At 41.2% G+C, this 18,751-nt stretch overlaps 1 protein-coding gene across 1 annotated transcript in view; it reads left to right on the top strand.

The window, feature by feature from the left end:
- Positions 1–18,751, top strand: part of Bbs7 (Bardet-Biedl syndrome 7) — a 39,590-nt gene that overhangs the window by 2,523 nt on the left and 18,316 nt on the right. Inside the window, exons 3-12 of the mRNA NM_001012180.1 lie at positions 1,635–1,697; positions 2,444–2,619; positions 4,998–5,184; positions 7,308–7,380; positions 8,115–8,231; positions 9,674–9,804; positions 12,315–12,399; positions 13,221–13,323; positions 15,928–16,120; positions 17,340–17,414. Coding sequence (NP_001012180.1) covers positions 1,635–1,697; positions 2,444–2,619; positions 4,998–5,184; positions 7,308–7,380; positions 8,115–8,231; positions 9,674–9,804; positions 12,315–12,399; positions 13,221–13,323; positions 15,928–16,120; positions 17,340–17,414 — 1,203 coding nt within the window. The remainder of the gene's footprint in view (positions 1–1,634; positions 1,698–2,443; positions 2,620–4,997; positions 5,185–7,307; positions 7,381–8,114; positions 8,232–9,673; positions 9,805–12,314; positions 12,400–13,220; positions 13,324–15,927; positions 16,121–17,339; positions 17,415–18,751) is intronic.

Here is an 18,751-nt window from a genome sequence, read left to right as displayed (position 1 = left end):
CTCCCCATTACCGCCCTCCCCCCAACAATCACGTTCACTCGGGGTTCAGTCTTAGCAGGACCAAGGGCTTCCCCTTCTACTGGTGCTCTTACTAGGATATTCATTGCTACCTATGAGGTTGGAGCCCAGGGTCAGTCCATGTGTAGTTTTTGGGTAGTGGCTTAGTCCCTGGAAGCTCTGGTTGCTTGGCATTGTTGTTCATATGGGGTCTCGAGCCCCTTCAAGCTCTTCCAGTCCTTTCTCTGATTCCTTCAACGGGGGTCCCGTTCTCAGTTCAGGGGTTTGCTGCTGGCATTCGCCTATGTATTTGCTGTATTCTGGCTGTGTCTCTCAGGAGAGATCTACATCCGGCTCCTGTCGGTCTGCACTTCTTTGCTTCATCCATCTTATCTAGTTTGGTGGCTGTATATGTATAGGCCACATGTGGGGCAGGCTCTGAATGGGTGTTCCTTCTGCCTCTGTTCTAAACTTTGCCTCCCTATTCCCTGCCAAGGGTATTCTTGTTCTCCTTTTAAAGAAGGAGTGAAGCATTCACACTTTGGTCATCCTTCTTGAGTTTCATGTGTTCTGTGCTTCTAGGGTAATTCAAGCATTTAGGCTAATAGCCACTTATCAATGAGTGCATACCATGTGTGTTTTTCTGTGATTGGGTTACCTCACTCAGGATGATATTTTCCAGTTCCATCCATTTGCCTATGAATTTCATAAAGTCATTGTTTTTGATAGCTGAGTAATATTCCATTGTGTAGATGTACCACATTTTCTGTATCCATTCCTCTGTTGAAGGGCATCTGGGTTCTTTCCAACTTCTGGCTATTATAAATAAGGCTGCTATGAACATAGTGGAGCACGTGTCTTTTTTATATGTTGGGGGATCTTTTAGGTATATGCCCAAGAGAGGTATAGCTGGGTCCTCAGGTAGTTCAATGTCCAGTTTTCTGAGGAACCTCCAGACTGATTTCCAGAATGGTTGTCTTTGGTTGCATTTTTGAAGTGATGTTTATCCGGGCAGTTCTTACAAATAAGGTATTTAGATATGTGCGAGAAATATGACATTTTAAACAGAATTTCAAGAGTAGCAAATCAAGATTATTGTTTACTATATTCTAGATACAGCACTTCCCAAAAAGTTTGCTCATTTAAATTGTTGAGGATCTGAAAGAACTCATTTATGTGCATAGTATCAATCCTTACTATATCTATATGATGATTAAATCTCAGAAATTCTTAAAATATTAAAATTAAATTCATCGTGCTCACATGAAAATACTTTTATTAAAAGTATACATTCGAAATAAGTTAACTTAAAGATAAGAGTGATGCTACATTTTTGCAAATTCTTAAATGTGTTCCATAAGCCAAGGTAGGTGGCCTCTCTTCTCTGCTTTCAGTCTGTTGTGATGTTTTGTTTTGGTTGTGATACATAGGGGAAACCTCATTAAGTCAGTTTACATGGATCTATAGTTGAAATAGAGAAAGGTCTTCAAGTAGCTCTTTCAGATAACTATAACTTGTGATGCTATATTTAAATGTGATGAGGTTTCTTGGGTATCCCTGTAGTGTCATCTGAAGGCACTGGCCACCTTTTTACCATAACAGTAAGTGTAGACTCTGAATCCCCGTATGTCTTCCAGGTGGTCATTGGAGATCAAGATGGGGTGGTGATGTGCTTCGGCATGAAGAAAGGCGAGGCGGTGGTGAGTGGAGCCAATGTTTTAGGGCAGCAGTTTTCCCAAAAAATAGATACATTACTTGCTGGGTACTCTTGTTGTAAAAATATAAAAAAAAAAAATGCTGTCTTTTATCCCCCACTAGATCCGGCACCGCCGTGCCCCGTGATATATGCCAGATATCTTACCTGAAACACACATCCCAACTCCGAGGCAGTCCTCCACCATCACACTCTCCCAACCTCAGCTCTCCACAAGAAAGATAATTGATAAGATATAATTGCCCACCTAAACATACAAAGCCCGGTACACTTCCATCCCTTAAGAACATTCATAGCAACATGTAAATACACAGAGCAGAATCTTAATATCAGCCTCCATGTTATCTCTTTCAGCTCCTCTGTCTCCTCCTCTTCCTTCAAACTTTTCTCCTGCCCATCCTTCCTTCTCATCCAATGACAGGCCTCCTTCTATTCTGTACCTGCCCTCACCTGTATTTTACAAATTAAATGGGGAGAAGGTTCTGGTGAAGTCACCTGAGTCCTGAGTGCATGACTAGGCAGCTGTCCTTGGGGGCAGTGGAATTAGCATCAAAATACAGACAACTCCAGGGCAAACTACAACTGGGTATTCCTAAGTTAATGTCTTCCTAAAATATAGAAGTGGAAAATAAATTGTAACATAGTTTAAAAGTCATAGCTTTTAAGGTAAAGGAGAATGTTTATAGTGTAATAACTTGTACTCTTAACTTTTTCCCCATTTGATTTTTGCAGTCAGTGTTCAAGACTTTACCAGGGCAGAAGGTTTCCAGGCTGGAACTAGGAGGGGCTCTGAATACGCCTCAGGAGAAAATCTTCATTGCTGCAGGGTCCGAGATTAGAGGCTTTACAAAGAGAGGGAAACAGTTTCTCTCTTTTGAAACAAACCTCACAGAAAGCATTAAAGCTATGTATGTTTTGCTCTCTTTTATGTTTATATATGTATCTATAACACATTGGGCTGAGGGAAACATCTGATTGAGTTAGTATACATTAGTAGGTTTTCTGGAAAAGAAAATTGACCACAGGTATCCCATTAGTCAGAACCTGGAATCAATACACAGTTGATTGGCTGTTGAAATGTTTGCAACTTCACATTGCTTTTGTGTGTGTGTGTGTGTGTGTGTGTGTGTGTCTGTGTGTCTGTGTGTGTTTGTGCACTCACATTTGCTTTTTGTTTTATGAGCATTTCTTTTTTTTTTTTCTTTTTTCTTTTTTCTTTTTTTCGGAGCTGGGGACCGAACCCAGGGCCTTGCGCTTTCTAGGCAAGCGCTCTACCACTGAGCTAAACCCCCAACCCCTTTATGAGCATTTCTAAACATATATTTTATATTTTTCTTTGATACATAATAATTGTGTTCATTTGTAAGTCACAGAGTGACATTAATACATGTATATGATATGTGATTTCAGGTTAGAGTAATTAGCATATTCATCACCTCTGACATAATTTATGTTGGGAACATTCTAAAACCTAATTATTTCGAATTGTGAAGTTGTATACATTCAGTTTCACTGTCTGGTTCAGTTATAATTAAGATAATGATAAGATATATGTAAAAAGTTTTTTAAAAAGCCCTAGGTCACAGGTTCTTGTTCCTCAAGTGTCTTCGGTAGTTTTGGTTTTGAGGTCATGATATTGTGTTAAAAGGGTGACTGGTCCCTGGATGTGGTGGCTCTTCTGTAATCCCCATACTTGGGAGACTGAGGCAGAGGGGCTGTCACAAATTGGAGACCCATCTGGAGTGTATAATGAATTCACCACCCAATGGCCTCAGCAGAGTGAGACTTCCTAGCATGTGAAATTTCACGGTTAAAAATTTAGACTTTGTTTATTTTCTATTGAGTGGTGGGGGAAGCGGGGAAGAGACAGAGATGGGCCTTCGGTGCTGTGGTTTATGGTAGAGATCAGAGAAGGACTTCATAGAGTGACTCCCCTGCCTTCGTGTGAGTTCTGGGGGAGAATTCAGGTCCCCAGGCTTTACCTGGCAAGCTCTTTACCTTCTGGGCCATCCTGTCAGAAACTTTAGTTTTGAGCCATGGGGGCTAGAGAGGCCTTAAAGTTCACATAACTGCCCTCTTTTTTTTTAATTTGTATTTATTTATTTGTTTGTTTGTTTATTCATTTTATATGCCAATTGCCATCCCCCTACTCCAGGTCCCCACCCTCACACTGTCCCTCCCCCAATGTCCCCTCCTTTCTCCTCTTCTCAAAACCCTGTTCACCCAAGAGCTTCTTGAAGACTAACAGCACTAGCCTCCCTCACATGTGATAAGCAGAGTAACCAGGAGTGGCTTTCACGTTTCTTCCTTTGCTGCAAAGCAGCCAAGTTGTACATGTGGCCAGAGGCCTGGCTTGGACACCACCAGCTGACGGCTTCTCTGCACAGTGGACAGAGCCATGTGTTACTCTGTGCAATGCAGAGCACTTCTCATGACCGAGAGGACTTTAACAAGTCTGGTCTGGTGAAGTCAGACAAGAATTCAGCAGCAAGTGAACATGATTTCAAATGGTTCTTAAAAATATCTAATGTGTTTGAAATGACCTCGTAGATCGAGAACTAGAAACTTGCTTATTAGCTACATTTTGTTAAAGCCCATCGTAAATGAACTTATTTCTGAGATAACATTCTAATGAAGGCATTTCCACCATTCATCATTTACTTTAAAGTCAATTGAGATGCACCTTTCTAGGCGCATTAGAGTGAAGCGAACTCTGGAGGAAGTTATCCCCACCTGCAGTCTATCACAGCATGGGCCATTTGTGCTGGTAACATTTCGCTATTCAGTTATAAGAGGGATAACATCCTATAGGATTGTCAGTGTTAATGTGTTACTTTGGGCATATCAATTGGAACAGGGCTTGGCAAATGGTACACATTAAAAAGTTTCCCTATTGATGTTGTTTTAAAAAAACAAAAAACTTCAGACACCCATTCTTAGTTTTCTGAGCCTTTTAGTGAGCAGCCTAATGGATCATCCTCATTTACAGTTTTAGAATCAGAAGTGTTGTATCAGATGACTGAAGATCAGAGCTGCAGGGTTTGTACCCATAATCCCACAGTCAGCGGGTAATGGTTATTCCAGTGAGGTTAAGGACAGCCTGGAACTACTCAAGAACCTGTCTATAGAGGGGGAGGGTATAGACATTAAGTGGGGGAAATGAAAAACAGTTACCTTTATAAAATGTAAGTAAACTGTTTTCATCTGCAAAAAAAAAAAAAAAAAAAAGTCAGCTGCTTGTGCTTTAAAATATGAGTGTCCTAAATGACTACTCTCATGTCACCAGGTATATATCTGGCTCCGACCTCTTCCTCAGTGCCAGCTACATCTATAATCACTACTGTGACTGCAAAGACCAAAACTATTACCTTTCTGGGGACAAAATCAATGATGTCATCTGCCTTCCTGTGGAAAGGTTATCCCGTGTGACACCGGTGTTGGCCTGCCAGGACAGGGTTCTCCGAGTCTTACAGGTGATGTCCTTGAATTTTTATAACTCTTCATTATTCAGTAAATCATCGTGAGGGCCATATGCTTTAAGGTTACTTTAATGCTTTCTACTTTAAGTACCCTATGTAAAGGTGAATGTGAGAAAATATTTTTGCATTTGATAATTTCTTATTTCAGGCAAATGTGTTGAAATCTTTTGAACATTTTTAGAATATATATATAGAGAGGGAAATGGCTACTTTCTGCTCACCCATCCCCAATTCAGAATTCCCACCAACACATAGAGAACTTTGATATGGATACCTACTGTCCACACTGTCTTCGCACTGTCTCCACACTGTCTCCACTGTCCTTGCACTATCTACACTGTCCATACTGTCCACACTGTCCACACCCTGTCTACACTGTCTACACTGTCCACACTGTCCACACTTGTTCTCACACTGTTTCCACACTGTCCACACTGTCCTTACACTGTCTACACTGTCCATACTGTCCACACTGTCCACACACTGTCTACATTGTCCCCACTGTCCATACTGTCCCCACTGTCCACACACTGTCTACACTGTCCCCACTGTCCATACTGTCCACACTGTCCACACACTGTCTACACTGTCCCCACACTGTCCACACTGTTCTTGCACTGTCCCCACACTGTCCACCCTGTCCCTATTGTCCCCACTTGCCCCTTCATTATCTTTCTAGTCCTCAAAAACTAAAAGAAAAACTGGGCAGAAGGGGAGGTAACAAATAATTTGAACATATTTAACACATATGGAATAAAGTATTCGGTAAATAACTCATTGCATAAATAAATGGTAGAATATTTGCCCAATGTGCTTGAAACCTAGCGTGACAGCCCAATATTGCGGAACAGCCCTGAAATCTCAGCATACAGAGGCACAGGCAGGAGAATCAGAAAGTCAGCATCACCCTTACCTTTGTAGGGAGTCGTTTGAGATCAGCCCGGAATGTGTGAGATCCTGTTTCAAAATATACAAAGCAGGAATGGCCAAGCATTTAGCCAGAAGTTACCTAGCTGATTTCTAGATTTTGCTGTTTCATAAGAGGCTATCTGTATTCTCTCTTATTTATTAATTTGCTTAATTATTTATTTACTTATTTATTTATCATTTTATTTTTTTCTAGACATGGTATTACCATGTAGTTTCTGTATGGACCAGAAGTTTGTAGACCAGGATAGCCTCAGACTCAGAGAAATCCACAAGTCTCTCCCTCCCAAGTGCTGGGGTCAAAGGTGTGTGCTGTCATGCCTGTCTGTATTCTTATTGCTAAGAATAAATCGCCAAGGGCCTGTGAGAGGAGGAACAGAGCCTTTTCCTTCTGCTGCGCTCATTTCTCCTTTCCTGCCTTTGAGAATACACCATCCTCTGAACTTGCCTCTTTACAACTGTAGGTGTTCCTTTTTTACTTGTAGATATCTAGAAATGTTAAAATGATTAATGAAGGATATGCATATGCTTTTTTCCATTTGCTAAATCTACATTAAAATCTTTTAAGTAGTATAGTGTATTCACCGAGTTATGTAAGTGGCAAAATTAAAACAAACAAAACAAATGCAAGGCCCCAGTCTGTTTCTTATCTAAGCAGCAGACGGGTCTGCCTCTTTACCACGGGAGTTTGGAGACTCCCAAAGGGCAAAGCCAGAATTCTCTTACGAGCAGTTAGGGGTGCTCAGATGTTTGAAGGTGTTCTATGTTAAACTCCAGTTTATATCAGAGAAGACAAGAAATGACACTTGTTCCTGGAAAGTCTATAGTCTGCAGATAAACAACATATTAGAAATAAGAACTCCTCTGTCCAGAAGCTCATTGAGTTGTTTGGTCTTTGGATCTGGTAATATGAGTTTTCTTTTTCTGATAAAGGTCAAAGTTAAAAAATGAAAGCAATTGAAAGTAGAGGATATATTATGTATTTTTCTCCTTGACGTATATATTTCATTTCCAGTGTGTTAATATATGCAACATTATTGACAAGCACATTTGTATTTATGACCTACTTTCTCAAAGTACTCTTATTTTAAATGTTTTTATGAGTTATATATTTACATATAGATATTTCTAATCATTTCTCCTATTCTTTTGACCGTTTTTCAGTTTTTAAATTTCTTGTTTTCCTGCAGGGATCTGATGTGACGTATGAAATCGAGGTTCCTGGTCCACCCACTGTCTTAGCGCTGCATAATGGAGACGGAGGTAGTCACACCCGATGGTCACAGCCAGCCATGCGTGCAAAGGGGAAGTCAAGACGGAGTTGTTACCGTGCAGTAGCAGTGTCCACTCACTTCCTGCTCAGTTATGATTCACAAATCACTGGGCTTCCTCATCTTGAAATCAGTTGTGGGAATGTGCTTCACCATGTGACATTCTAATTCCTATAACCATAACTGCACAGTGCAGGGGAACATGTTTGGTTCTCTTTGATGACATTGTTGTACTAAGAGCATAGAGCTGGAGGCCATTGTTAGGATTCCATAGGAATGACCTCAGAGCAGAGGAGTAGTAATAGTCTCGAGTTTAGATGCTTATGGACCAGCTTTCTTACAAGGAAGAAATGCTAGATAGTCATTTTAGTTCAGAAAAAGTAAATGTAACTAAATGGTATAAAGTCAACATTCTGGCATATATGGAATCTTTTTCTATTTTTATAAGTTTATTTTTCTGATGCATAAAAACAAACTACATATGAATGGTATCATGATGTTTTGATACATATATACCTAATATTTTCCCTTTAAAAATTTCCCTTATTGTAGCATTTGAAAAATGAGATTTTTACATTAAAATGTTTTTAGGGGGTTGGGGATTTAGCTCAGTGGTAGAGCTCTTGCCTTAGCAAGCGCAAGGCCCTGGGTTCGGTTCTCAGCTCCAGAAAAAAAAATGTTTTTAAAAGGTATTTGCATGTTTTTGTTCATTTTAATTTTATCTAGGTGACTCTGGGGAAGGTCTTCTGTTCGGCACATCAGATGGAAGGCTTGGGCTTATTCAGATCACAGCATCCAAACCAATACACAAATGGGAAATTCGAAATGACAAAAAGCGGGGAGGTAGGCTTCCACACGGTTCAGGTTATGAAATGGCAAGAGTCATCTAATGCAATAGCGTGTGCAGTGTATTCTGTTTGATTTAGTTATATCAGACAGCAGGCTTACCTCTGACTTACCTACTATTTGGTTATGGCAACTCTTATACTATAGATGTGATTTTTAAAATAAGAAATGCTACTTCTAGTTTAGGATAGACATACAGGTTAATAGCGTTTAGTCCACACTAAACCCCACTGTAACTGGGATAGAGAATTAATTGGAATCTAGGACATAAGAAATGTAGTGGGTTAGAAACTATTCCAAGTTTTTAAAGACCTTACAGATTTCCAAAGATTTACGCCCAACTTGGCAGCCAGTGAAACGGCTCTGTATATGTACAGGGAGTTTGTTCATCTGTTCATTTATCCTTAGCAAATACTTCCTGTGCGAGAGAATGGGTGGTGACTGTGCGTGCTCACTGCCCCGTCACCTGAAGAGAACACAGTAACAGTGAATGGTGAGGGAGGGATGGTGGGCACAGCTCCTCTTAGACTCAGAGGAAGAAGGTGCTGTAGGAAAGGCAATTTGAGCTGAGAAGTTTTGGGGAAAGAATATTCTAAGAGGAGGAAAAACTAATCACGAAGCTCTTGAGACGGAGGTGGGCTAGAGTCATCGGAGGACACTCGAAAGACCAGTGTGGCTGAGCAGCAGTGCGGCCTGAGGAGAATCGCAGGAGCAGGGACAGACTGTGGGTCCTTGAAGCATTGGAGGCGGGGGCTCCAATTAGAGTGCAGTGGGCAGTCCCGGGAGAAGTTTATGTGGAAGGTGTGACGTGGTCAGTTTCACTAAAAAGAACAAAATAGATTTGCATAGAGGATGGGTTTGGGAAGAAACATCCACATTGGAAACAGAGAGCACTCGGAGGTTGTTACAGTTACCAGCATCCTGGTAACTCTAGTTTACAGCATCCTGATTCACCCTTACTATGGAAGGAGAAAGAAGAGAGGGGAAAGAAGATGTCAGGGATAGAGCTGGAAGTGTTTCGTCTGTGTGCTGAGTAGCGTAATTTACTGGAAATGGGGGACAACCAGAGAGTGAGCAGTGCTGAAACAGTGCAGTAGAGTAGTAAAGAACTGTGCTGGGGGAGGAAGAGCGTGAGGTGCCCGTGTGCACGGGAAGGTGCCACATAAGAGCCTGGGGCTTCCTGAGGGTCAGAGCTAAGGGAGATGTAAACGTGTGCGGGTGCACTGCTGTGCGGGTGCACTGCTGTGTGGGTGCACTGCTGTGTAAATTGTTTGAAGCTTTGCAAAGAGAAAAACACCCAATTATATGCAAAGGTGTTCTTTTTACAATAAGTTTTGATGACTGTGTGGTACTATGTGAGTATATGTCTACCCTCTCCTGCATCTATCAGTTTCCTGTCTCACTGCTCTCATTACTCACCCCGCCCCCGCTTTCTACAGGTATCTTGTGTCTTGACAGCTTTGATATCATGGGTGATGGGGTTAAAGATTTACTTGTTGGGAGAGATGATGGAATGGTGGAAGTGTATAGTTTTGAGAATGCAAATGAACCCGTGCTACGATTTGATCAGGTAAGTTAATTTAGAAAGATTTGTGTGGGGCCTGGAGTGGTAGCTTGGTGTGGAGGACTTGCCTGGTGTGTATAAAGTCCTGGTTCAGCCCCTAAGACTATAAACCAGAAGCAAAACAAACAAAGACTATTTACTTACTGTTGGTTAGTTACTGTAGATATGGTTGATAGTTTGAATTTTTCTAAATTAAAAATATAGTACAATTAAAAAAACAAACAAACAAACAAAACACAATGTTGTTTTTCTATCCCAATCTGGTGAGGCTTCTAAATCCCAACCAGATCCTGAGGGAAAAGGATCAGGAATTCAAGGCCTGCCTGGAAGAGTAATCAACTTTACTGAGACTCTGCCCCAGAGCAGAAATGAAGAAGGGCCAGGACACTGTTCACTGATAAACCCTTTCCTAAAGTGTCCAAGGCTCCAGGTCTGACCACCAGGACAAATAAATAAATACTTGTAAAAATGTTGCCATTACCAAAATCTCTGGTCTGTTCTCCTGTTCAGTGGTGGAGTATTGCCCTTAAGCTGAAGAATAAATTCCTTTTTCATTCTCTCTCTTAAATATAATTTAAAACATACTAGGTATTAAATATTTTATTCTAGCATCTCTAAATTATAACAACACAGTATAGGGAAAACATGTTTGCTTTTCATCGATGGTTTTCATACATGTTTTACGGTAATAAGGGTGTAGACATTTAAGCCATACTGTTAGGATTCCATCGAAACTACCTGACAGCAGGTGCGTCCTGATAACAGACTGGCATCTAGACACTTAAGGACCTGTTTTCTTAGAGAAGAAAGACAAGGTGAAGTCATTCTAGTTCAGAAGATTTAAATGTAATTAAGGCATAGAGTCAATATAGACAGACATTCTCCATACATAGAATTTTTATCTATTTCTTATTAATTTTATTTTCTGACACATTAAAAACAAAAACTATATGAATGGTGGTATCATATGATATCAATATTTTCCCTTAAAGTATTTTAAATTACACTTATTTATATATTAATGTTTATGGGGCATATTTGTGTGCATGTTGTGTGTAAGCGCACACACTGCACACATGGGAGGCAGAGGATAACGTTCAGTTATGGGTTCTCTCTTTCCACCATCCGGATCCCTGGAATCACACTCAGGCTTCAGTTTCAGCGGTAGGCATCTTTACCCACTGAGTCATCCTGCTGGTCCCTGAGCATAATGTTGAACAGTCTTGGGTGGAAATGCTGAAAATGGTTTCCTGCAGCCTTTGCAGCATACGATTGGTAATTGCCACCTGCAGTCGCTCTATACAGTGGCACGCACTCTTTCTAGTTGTGTCAGGATTCACTATCAGAACTCCAAAAATAAGTAAAACTAAACCGAATATCAGAACTTCAGACATGTAAACTATATTGGTGCTCTAATCAACTTTCCCTACTCAGCCCTTCCCTACCCCTCCACAACTGCAGTACCCACCGCTCTGTCCCTAACTCCAGTGCAATGAGGTTGATGTTCTGCCTTCCTCTCTCTTGTGATTTACACACACACACACACACACACACACACACACACACACACACACACACACACACAGAGGTGGTGGGAGAGAAAGGGAGGGCTGGTCAGATGGTTTAGTGGTAGAAGTGCTGCACAAACCTGGCAGACGGCTTCCTTAGCCATGTAAGGTGGGACTGGAGGAACAACTCCTCCGGGTTGTCTGACTCCACACTCACACTGGAACACAGGCGCATGCCCACACACTTCAAAGTAAAAGTTCAAGAAGAAAAAGGGACAGCGTAACATTTCTCTTACATCCGGTTATGTTACATTCACTCATGTTTCTTATTCAATGTCAATGATTGTGTATATAAATTTTTGCTGATATTTAGAGTCAAATGTATATGTTTCTATTTGTTTGTTTAAGGTTTATTTATTTTATGTATATATACGAGTACTCTATCTGCACGTATGCCTGCATGGCAGAAGAGGGCATCAGAACTCACTGTAGATGGTTATGAGCCATCATGTGGTTGCTGGGAATTGAACTCAGGACCTCTGGAGTGTTCTTAACTACTGAGCCATCTCTCTAACTCTGGATATGATTTTTTTTAAATGCTATAACCTTATTTTAAAAATATTATGTACAACTTCCATGAGGTTGTGATAAAAATTGTAGATGTTAACTTAATATGCAGTGAAAGCATACATTTTTATCATTAGAGAAAAGGAAAAAATCTTCTAAAGAAACTTACAGACTAGACTAAGCTGTTTCGTTTATATAATTTACCAAACCTCTCTTTCTTAAATAGTTTTATCACAAATATACTAATTATTTTGAATCTTCTTTCTTACATTTAAAAATGCTGGAATTTTCTAGCATTTGCTCAGGTTTTCCTCAGTATCTGCACATGATGAACATACACTAAATATGTGTTGAGAATCTGGAGACGAGAAGAAAGGTTTTGTGGCTTGTTTTAACATGTCTTTGAAATTTTAAATTAAGTGGACTTTACATTTGCTTTAGATGCTGTCTGAAAGTGTCACATCAGTCCAGGGTGGCTGTGTAGGGAAAGATGGTTATGACGAAATCGTGCTGGCCACGTATTCAGGTAAAGTGATGGTAGTGGAAAATTCTGGGTTTAATACAGTTTTTTGACTAACTTTATTACATTTGTGTGTGGCGGGGAGAGGAGGGGAGAGAGAAAGAGAAAGAGAGAGATTGATTTGGTATATGTTCCGTGTGCTTGCAAAGCCTGGCACCTGAGTTCCATCCTCCGATGCCATGCTGGGAGGAAGAGAACCAGTTCTGCATGTTGTCTGACCTCTTTCACACAGGTGCCCTGCAGTATTACCCTTCAGGCCTCACTCCCTATCCAAATAAATGTATTTAAAAAAATAAGGAAAATGGCTAGGGACATAGCTCAGGGGCTTTACTGCCTCAAATGTGTTGGAGCTAAAATTTGAACAGTATTTTGAAGACAGCTTAGTCTGTCTCTAGTACCTTTAAAGTTAAGTTATATTGTTCAATTTAAAGAGGAAATGTTTACTAAAATCAAGACTATGTTTGGCCTAAGGCATTTCATATAAAAACTTAATTTTGAAGTTTAGAAAGTTCTCACAGGAGTCATACCAGTGCGAATTTCCATGACAGTAATTAGCAGCAGCCAATCTGCTTCGTCAGCCGCGTTTGAATTTGCTAGAATGTATTGGCATATACCATACTTGAAAACTGAAGTTCTTAAGCATTGAAAGATTATAGCACTTCAAGGAAAACAGTGTCATGACATGCTTGAGTACTTCCTTTATGGTGTAAATATTTTTCAGCTTGAATTTTTTGTTTTGTTTTTTAAGAAGCCCTGGGCTTTTAGGTCAGTGGTGGTGGGCACAGGGGAGTGCAATTAGGGGCCCCATCTGCTTTTCATCGTTCCAGGCTGGGTGACAGGGCTGACTACAGAGCCCACTCATAAGGAAAGTGGGCCAGGAGAAGAACTGAAACTCAATCAGGAAATGCAGAATAAGATTGCTTCTTTAAGGTAATGTTCTTTTCTTTGCTGTTTCCATCTCATCAATGTTTGCCCTTGTTTCTTCTTGTTAATCATAGGACCACTTACTTTATTTTAGGAATGATACCTCTCATAAAAGACTTGAGAAAATTAGCCATTCATGTTGATTATATTTTGAGTTTGAAATATACCTTCCCTATTCATTATTCGTTCGTTTTTTGTTTTGTTGGACACTGTCACACAAAGCCAGGGTGTTCCCTAACTCATTCTGTAGCTGAAGATGCCCTTGAACTCCTGACCCTCTTGTTTCTGCCTGCTTGTTTCTGGTGCTGGATCCCAGGTGTGCTGAAGCACGCCCATCTGGAGCATTAATCTGCCCTACTGATCTAGAGTTGCACGGTTTTCCTTTGCTGGCTGTAGGTAGTTCGTGTTTTGCTTCTGTTTTCCCAAAGCATTACAAACAAATGAACAGCAGTGACTAGAGTTCTTCTTTAACTCTAATGCTGACTGTTCCTGCGAGCCCTTCTGATCTGTAAAATCCTCCTGCTGGACCTGAACATTGCTGACTCCCTTCAGTTCTGAGGTTACTTTCATGGCTTACTCAACTCAGAAAAGTTGATCCTATGCTCACATACAATAAGGAATGGAAGATGATACAGCTTTTATTGACTGTGCACCCTGTAGCCCTTACTAACTTGTTAGGGAAATGAGAGCTCATCTTTTTTGGCATAGTTGAAGGCTACAAGAACTTTTAAAGCAACAGATGCCACAATTACTAGTAGCATGTTCTTGTTTATAAAGACCACTAGGAAATCATTATACAAACCAGTATGCCTGATTCATTCGGGGTATCCTAGTTTCTGCAATAGGAATTAGGAAGATGGCTCAGTCTTGCCAGGAAACTATGAAGTCCAGAGTTCAGATGCCCAGAACCAATGGAAAGAGCTGGGCAGGTGTGCTATAATCCCAGCACTCAGGCGGCAGAGATAGAGGCTTGCAAGCACCAGCTAGCTAGACTAACTGCAGTTACAAATCCAGGTTCAGTGAGAAACCTTGCCTCAATAAATATTGACCAATAAAACCCTACACCAATTTCTGACCTTTACACACATATGACACACATGCATATGCACCCATATACATTTACATGCATGTAACATGTGAACACACATCTACACTACACACATATGTAGTGAGAATTCTGCAATTTTGGGGTTTAAAAAACACAGAAATGCTATATAAAAAGCTGCTTTCATTTTAATCCCAGGTGTAGGGATGTGGGTTGCTTTGGACTGACTGCAGCAGCTGACTATGTATGACTTGTCTCGTGCTCTAGCAGAGGTGTGGTTTTGCCAGCTGCAGACGGTTTCTGCAACTGTGTGACATTGGAATTCTGGGAGCTTTTCAGAGAATATATAAATGCTATGGCCTGGGGGGGCAGGTTGTTGGTTGTTGGTTGTTGGTCAGTGTGTGTATGTGTGTGTGTGTGTGTGTGTGTGTGTGTGTGTGTGTGTGTGTGTATGATTTGTTAGTAGTCATGCTCAGGAGGAAACAAAAAGAAAGAAATTAGTTTCAAGAACTCTCTGTCTCTGTCTCTGCCCCCCCCCCCCATCCTTCTTACTTTCCAATCTAGTGATGGGTTAAACTGGGGGATAAAAAGTGGAAAAAAGAACCCGCCAGGTGGCAAAGAGAGATACACACATACTTTTAAGAAAGCAGCAAGTAGAGCTAGTGACTATTAATAATAATAGTAAATTAGTTCCTCAGTGCAGTACCCAGAAGAGACTATCAGACCCCTTGAAACTCGAGTGAGAGTGCGCTGCCGTGTGGATGTGGAAATTGAACTTGAGGCCTCTGCAAGAGTGGCCAGTGATCTTCACAGCTGAGCCCATCTCTCCAAGAACCCACTAATACCTTTTTGTAATAATGTGGCCCTCCTTTCCTAATCATACAGACTATAAGCCGTGTTACAGATTTTTATTCTTTTGTTCATTCAGCACATGGAACACTGGGGTAGATATGTAATACTGATTAGAAATATTTCCTGGATAAATCAATATTTTCCTTTGTTTATTGCATACATCCCATTCACTCTCCTTCTCAGACCTTTCCCCCTAAATTTGGGCTAGCTACCTTCACATTGGCCCAGCTGTGGCTTCACCCCTTGGCAGCACTCAGAGAATCTGCTGCTGCAGTTGATGGACTCTCCGAGGCACCACTGGTTCATCGTCCGTGTCGTTTCCAACATGTGAATATTTGGTGACCGCCTCCCTATTTTGTGTGTCTACCTTAATGACCTATAGAAAAGTGTCGGTTTAACTGGCTTCATGCTCTTGTTTGTCATTAGGTCTTTCGTGTGTTCTTGTATTAGTTTCTCTTCTGACCAGTGCTGTGTGCGGCTGCCACCATGGTAATGAGTTGGACTTGGTGATTTGCAGCCCGCCTTGCTGCAGCTCTGTTGACATCACTGTTATTGGACTGAGTGGATGTTTTAGCTTTTGGGTCAATGATAAATGATGTGGAGTCATTTGGTCAGTCATAGAAGCAAAAGTGTTCCTGTTGGTGTGGGATAGCTTAGCCTGTAAACCTTGTCTCAGATGTCAGTGGGAGATAAGACTGTGTGTTTTCCTGTAGGACTGAATTAGAACATCTGCAGTTGAAGGTGCTTCAGGAGAGAGAAAATTACCAACAGTCTTCACAGTCGAGCCAAGCAAAGTCAACAGTCCCTTCATTCAGTATAAACGACAAGTTCACATTGAATAAAGATGATGCTAGCTACAGCCTTGTGTTAGAGGTGCGGACTGCAATAGATAATGTCTTAATACAGGTGAGCACAATGCCTTGTTTCTTAATATTAGGCTAGATCTGGCTTTTTGGCAAACCAGTTGCACACACTTATTAATAAACATTTTTAATTCTAGACAGTAATTTTAAATGTTTACAAGTCTTCTGTTAGGTAGTCAGTTTACCTATAGGTTGACTTACATCTTTACCTTTTATTTATCCTATAACCAAAAGATGGGTGAGCCTCAGTGTCTAGGAGGAGTAGAAAGGACTACAGGATTTCTTTCTTTGGCCACCTTCTAGGAAAATCTTGTTGTAGTTTGGTTTGATTTGTTTGTTTGTTTGAGACAGTGTTTCTCTGTCTGTGTTTCTCTGTCAGTGTTTCTGACTGTCCTGGAACTCATTCTGTAGACCAGACTGTCTGTGCTTCCCAAGTGCTAGGATTAAAGGCATGTGCCACTACGGCCAGCAGAATCTTATCCATGACGTGCTGAGAAAACTCCAGTATCTGCTAGGTGCCGTGGCTTAGCCTATAATCACAGCACTCGCAGGGCTGAGACAGAGGGACTGCTGCAAGTGAGACCTGGCCTCAATCAAGCACAGGGTGGAAAATGACCAGGAAAGACACCTACACATGCATGAACACGCACCCCTTCATATACCCACATACCACATATACATTCAGATGGCTCCATGACTAAAGCTCAGGGTAACCTCTTTTCACTGACAAAAACAGGAATATTATTCTTTAAGGAGACAGGAGAGAGTGCTCTATGATTTCTGATAACAATATTTAAGAGTCCATGATTATAAAATAAAATTTATTCCTTACGAACTTACTTTCTAGAAAAGTAAACGATTAGCTAGGCATGGTGGTGCACAACACTCAGAAGTGTAAGGAGGACCCCAAGTTTTAAGGCCAGACTCCCCGGTGAGACCCTTTTTCAAAGAACAACTGGAGAAGCTGGGAGTGAAGCCTGACTTTAATCCCTGAAATGGGAAGGCAGAGGTGGGCAGATTGGTGTGAGCTTGAGGTCATCCTGGTCTGTGTATAGAGTTCTACACTAGCTAGCAGTACATGGTGAGAGCTTAAACACCAACACCCAACTGGGAAGGAGGAAGGTAAATGAGTTAAAGGTGTTCCGAGTCTCACATTGAAGGCACATATGAACTATAACTAGGGAGAATCCTTAGAGTAACCGTTCTGTGGATCCTTTTAGGTTTTCTGTCTGAACCTTTCTGTTTTTAAATATTTGCTCTAGAGTGATGTTCCAATAGACCTACTCGATGTGGATAAGAATTCTGCTGTTGTGAGCTTTAGCAGCTGTGACACAGAGGTAAGTTAACAACAAACAAAAACCCTCCGTGTCTTGGTTGGGGCCACACCGTTGACTGAAGTGTGTGAGCGCTGTCAGGGTATGAAGCGGCTGCTTGCATCCTTTTCCTGCAGGCTGTGCTCTTAGAACCTGCCTGTGTCCTTTAGCTTCCCTGCCTCCAATCTTGCCACTCACCTCAAGACTGCTGTGTGCTGCCACCAGAGGGGTCTTTGTAAAGCTCAAATGTCACTGAATCATTTCTCAAAATGTTTTAAAGGACCCTGTTTCCTGTTGGATGTAAGTCTAGATCTTGATCGTGCATAGAAGTTTCTCTCTTTCAGCTCTTAATTATGTCCCAACTTACCTCTCAGCAGCTGCTACTTCTCCTTCCATGTACAGTCATGTCATGCCAAAGAAGTCCTTCCAAGCTTTTTCTGAAAACACTATGGTTTTGTACTTCCACACATTAGCACATATCTGTCCCTTCCCCTGTTCTTTCTGGTACATTCTGGGGCTTCTCAGATACTGACAGAAAGCTGTCATGCAGTGGGCTTTTGTTGAGCTGTCAGTCTCTGAGAAACACCTGAAATTAGACGATGCTAGTGTTGGTGTGTGTTTGCTGTACCACTTCCTTCTCGTCCATACTGGCAGAAAGCAGTTTCAGAGCAGGATACGAATCCTGAAGAGAACTTAGGAGACAAGAGAAAACCCATATTAGACACACCAGAAGGTGCCCTGAGAGGAGGTGGTAACTGGATCTGATAGGTGGCTGGTTCTGTGCATATTTTTAAAGGCAGTAACACAGATGAGGACGTACTTGGTGGTAGAATGCTTGCCCAGCACGTTCGAGGGCCTGGATATGATTTCAGAACTACCAAAGGAAATAAGAAATTTAAAGCACAGATTAAGAAATAGTTGAAGACTGCATGAAGTATGAAGGGCTTATTTTGCTCATTTATTTAGTGTTGGGGCAGAATCTCAGTGATTAACATGGCTTAGCTGAAACCTTCTATATAGCCCTGGCTAGCCTCAAACACAGCCGTCTATCTGCCTCTGCCTCCCAAGTGCTGGGATTAAAGGTATGCACTACCACACCCAGCAGATGAGTTTATTTTAAATATAACCTCATAGTAAACACTTTAGGTCACTCGTGTCATTGATAGAAGGTTTGTCATATGTTGTTTGTGAGTAAACATAAAGAACCTGCTTATGCGAAAACAAATCCAATGAACGGTCATGGTGGCTCACGCCTGTCATCCCAGCACTTGGAGGTGGCAGGAGCTCAAGGTCATCCTTGGCTAGCAGTTACCATGTCTCACCCCTCCCCAGTGAAATAACAAGTATAGTAAATATTTTTT

Source organism: Rattus norvegicus, chromosome 2 (assembly GCF_036323735.1).
Source record: "Rattus norvegicus strain BN/NHsdMcwi chromosome 2, GRCr8, whole genome shotgun sequence".
In the NCBI taxonomy this organism is placed as follows: domain Eukaryota; kingdom Metazoa; phylum Chordata; class Mammalia; order Rodentia; family Muridae; genus Rattus; species Rattus norvegicus.
This window is presented reverse-complemented; position numbering and strand designations above follow the sequence as displayed.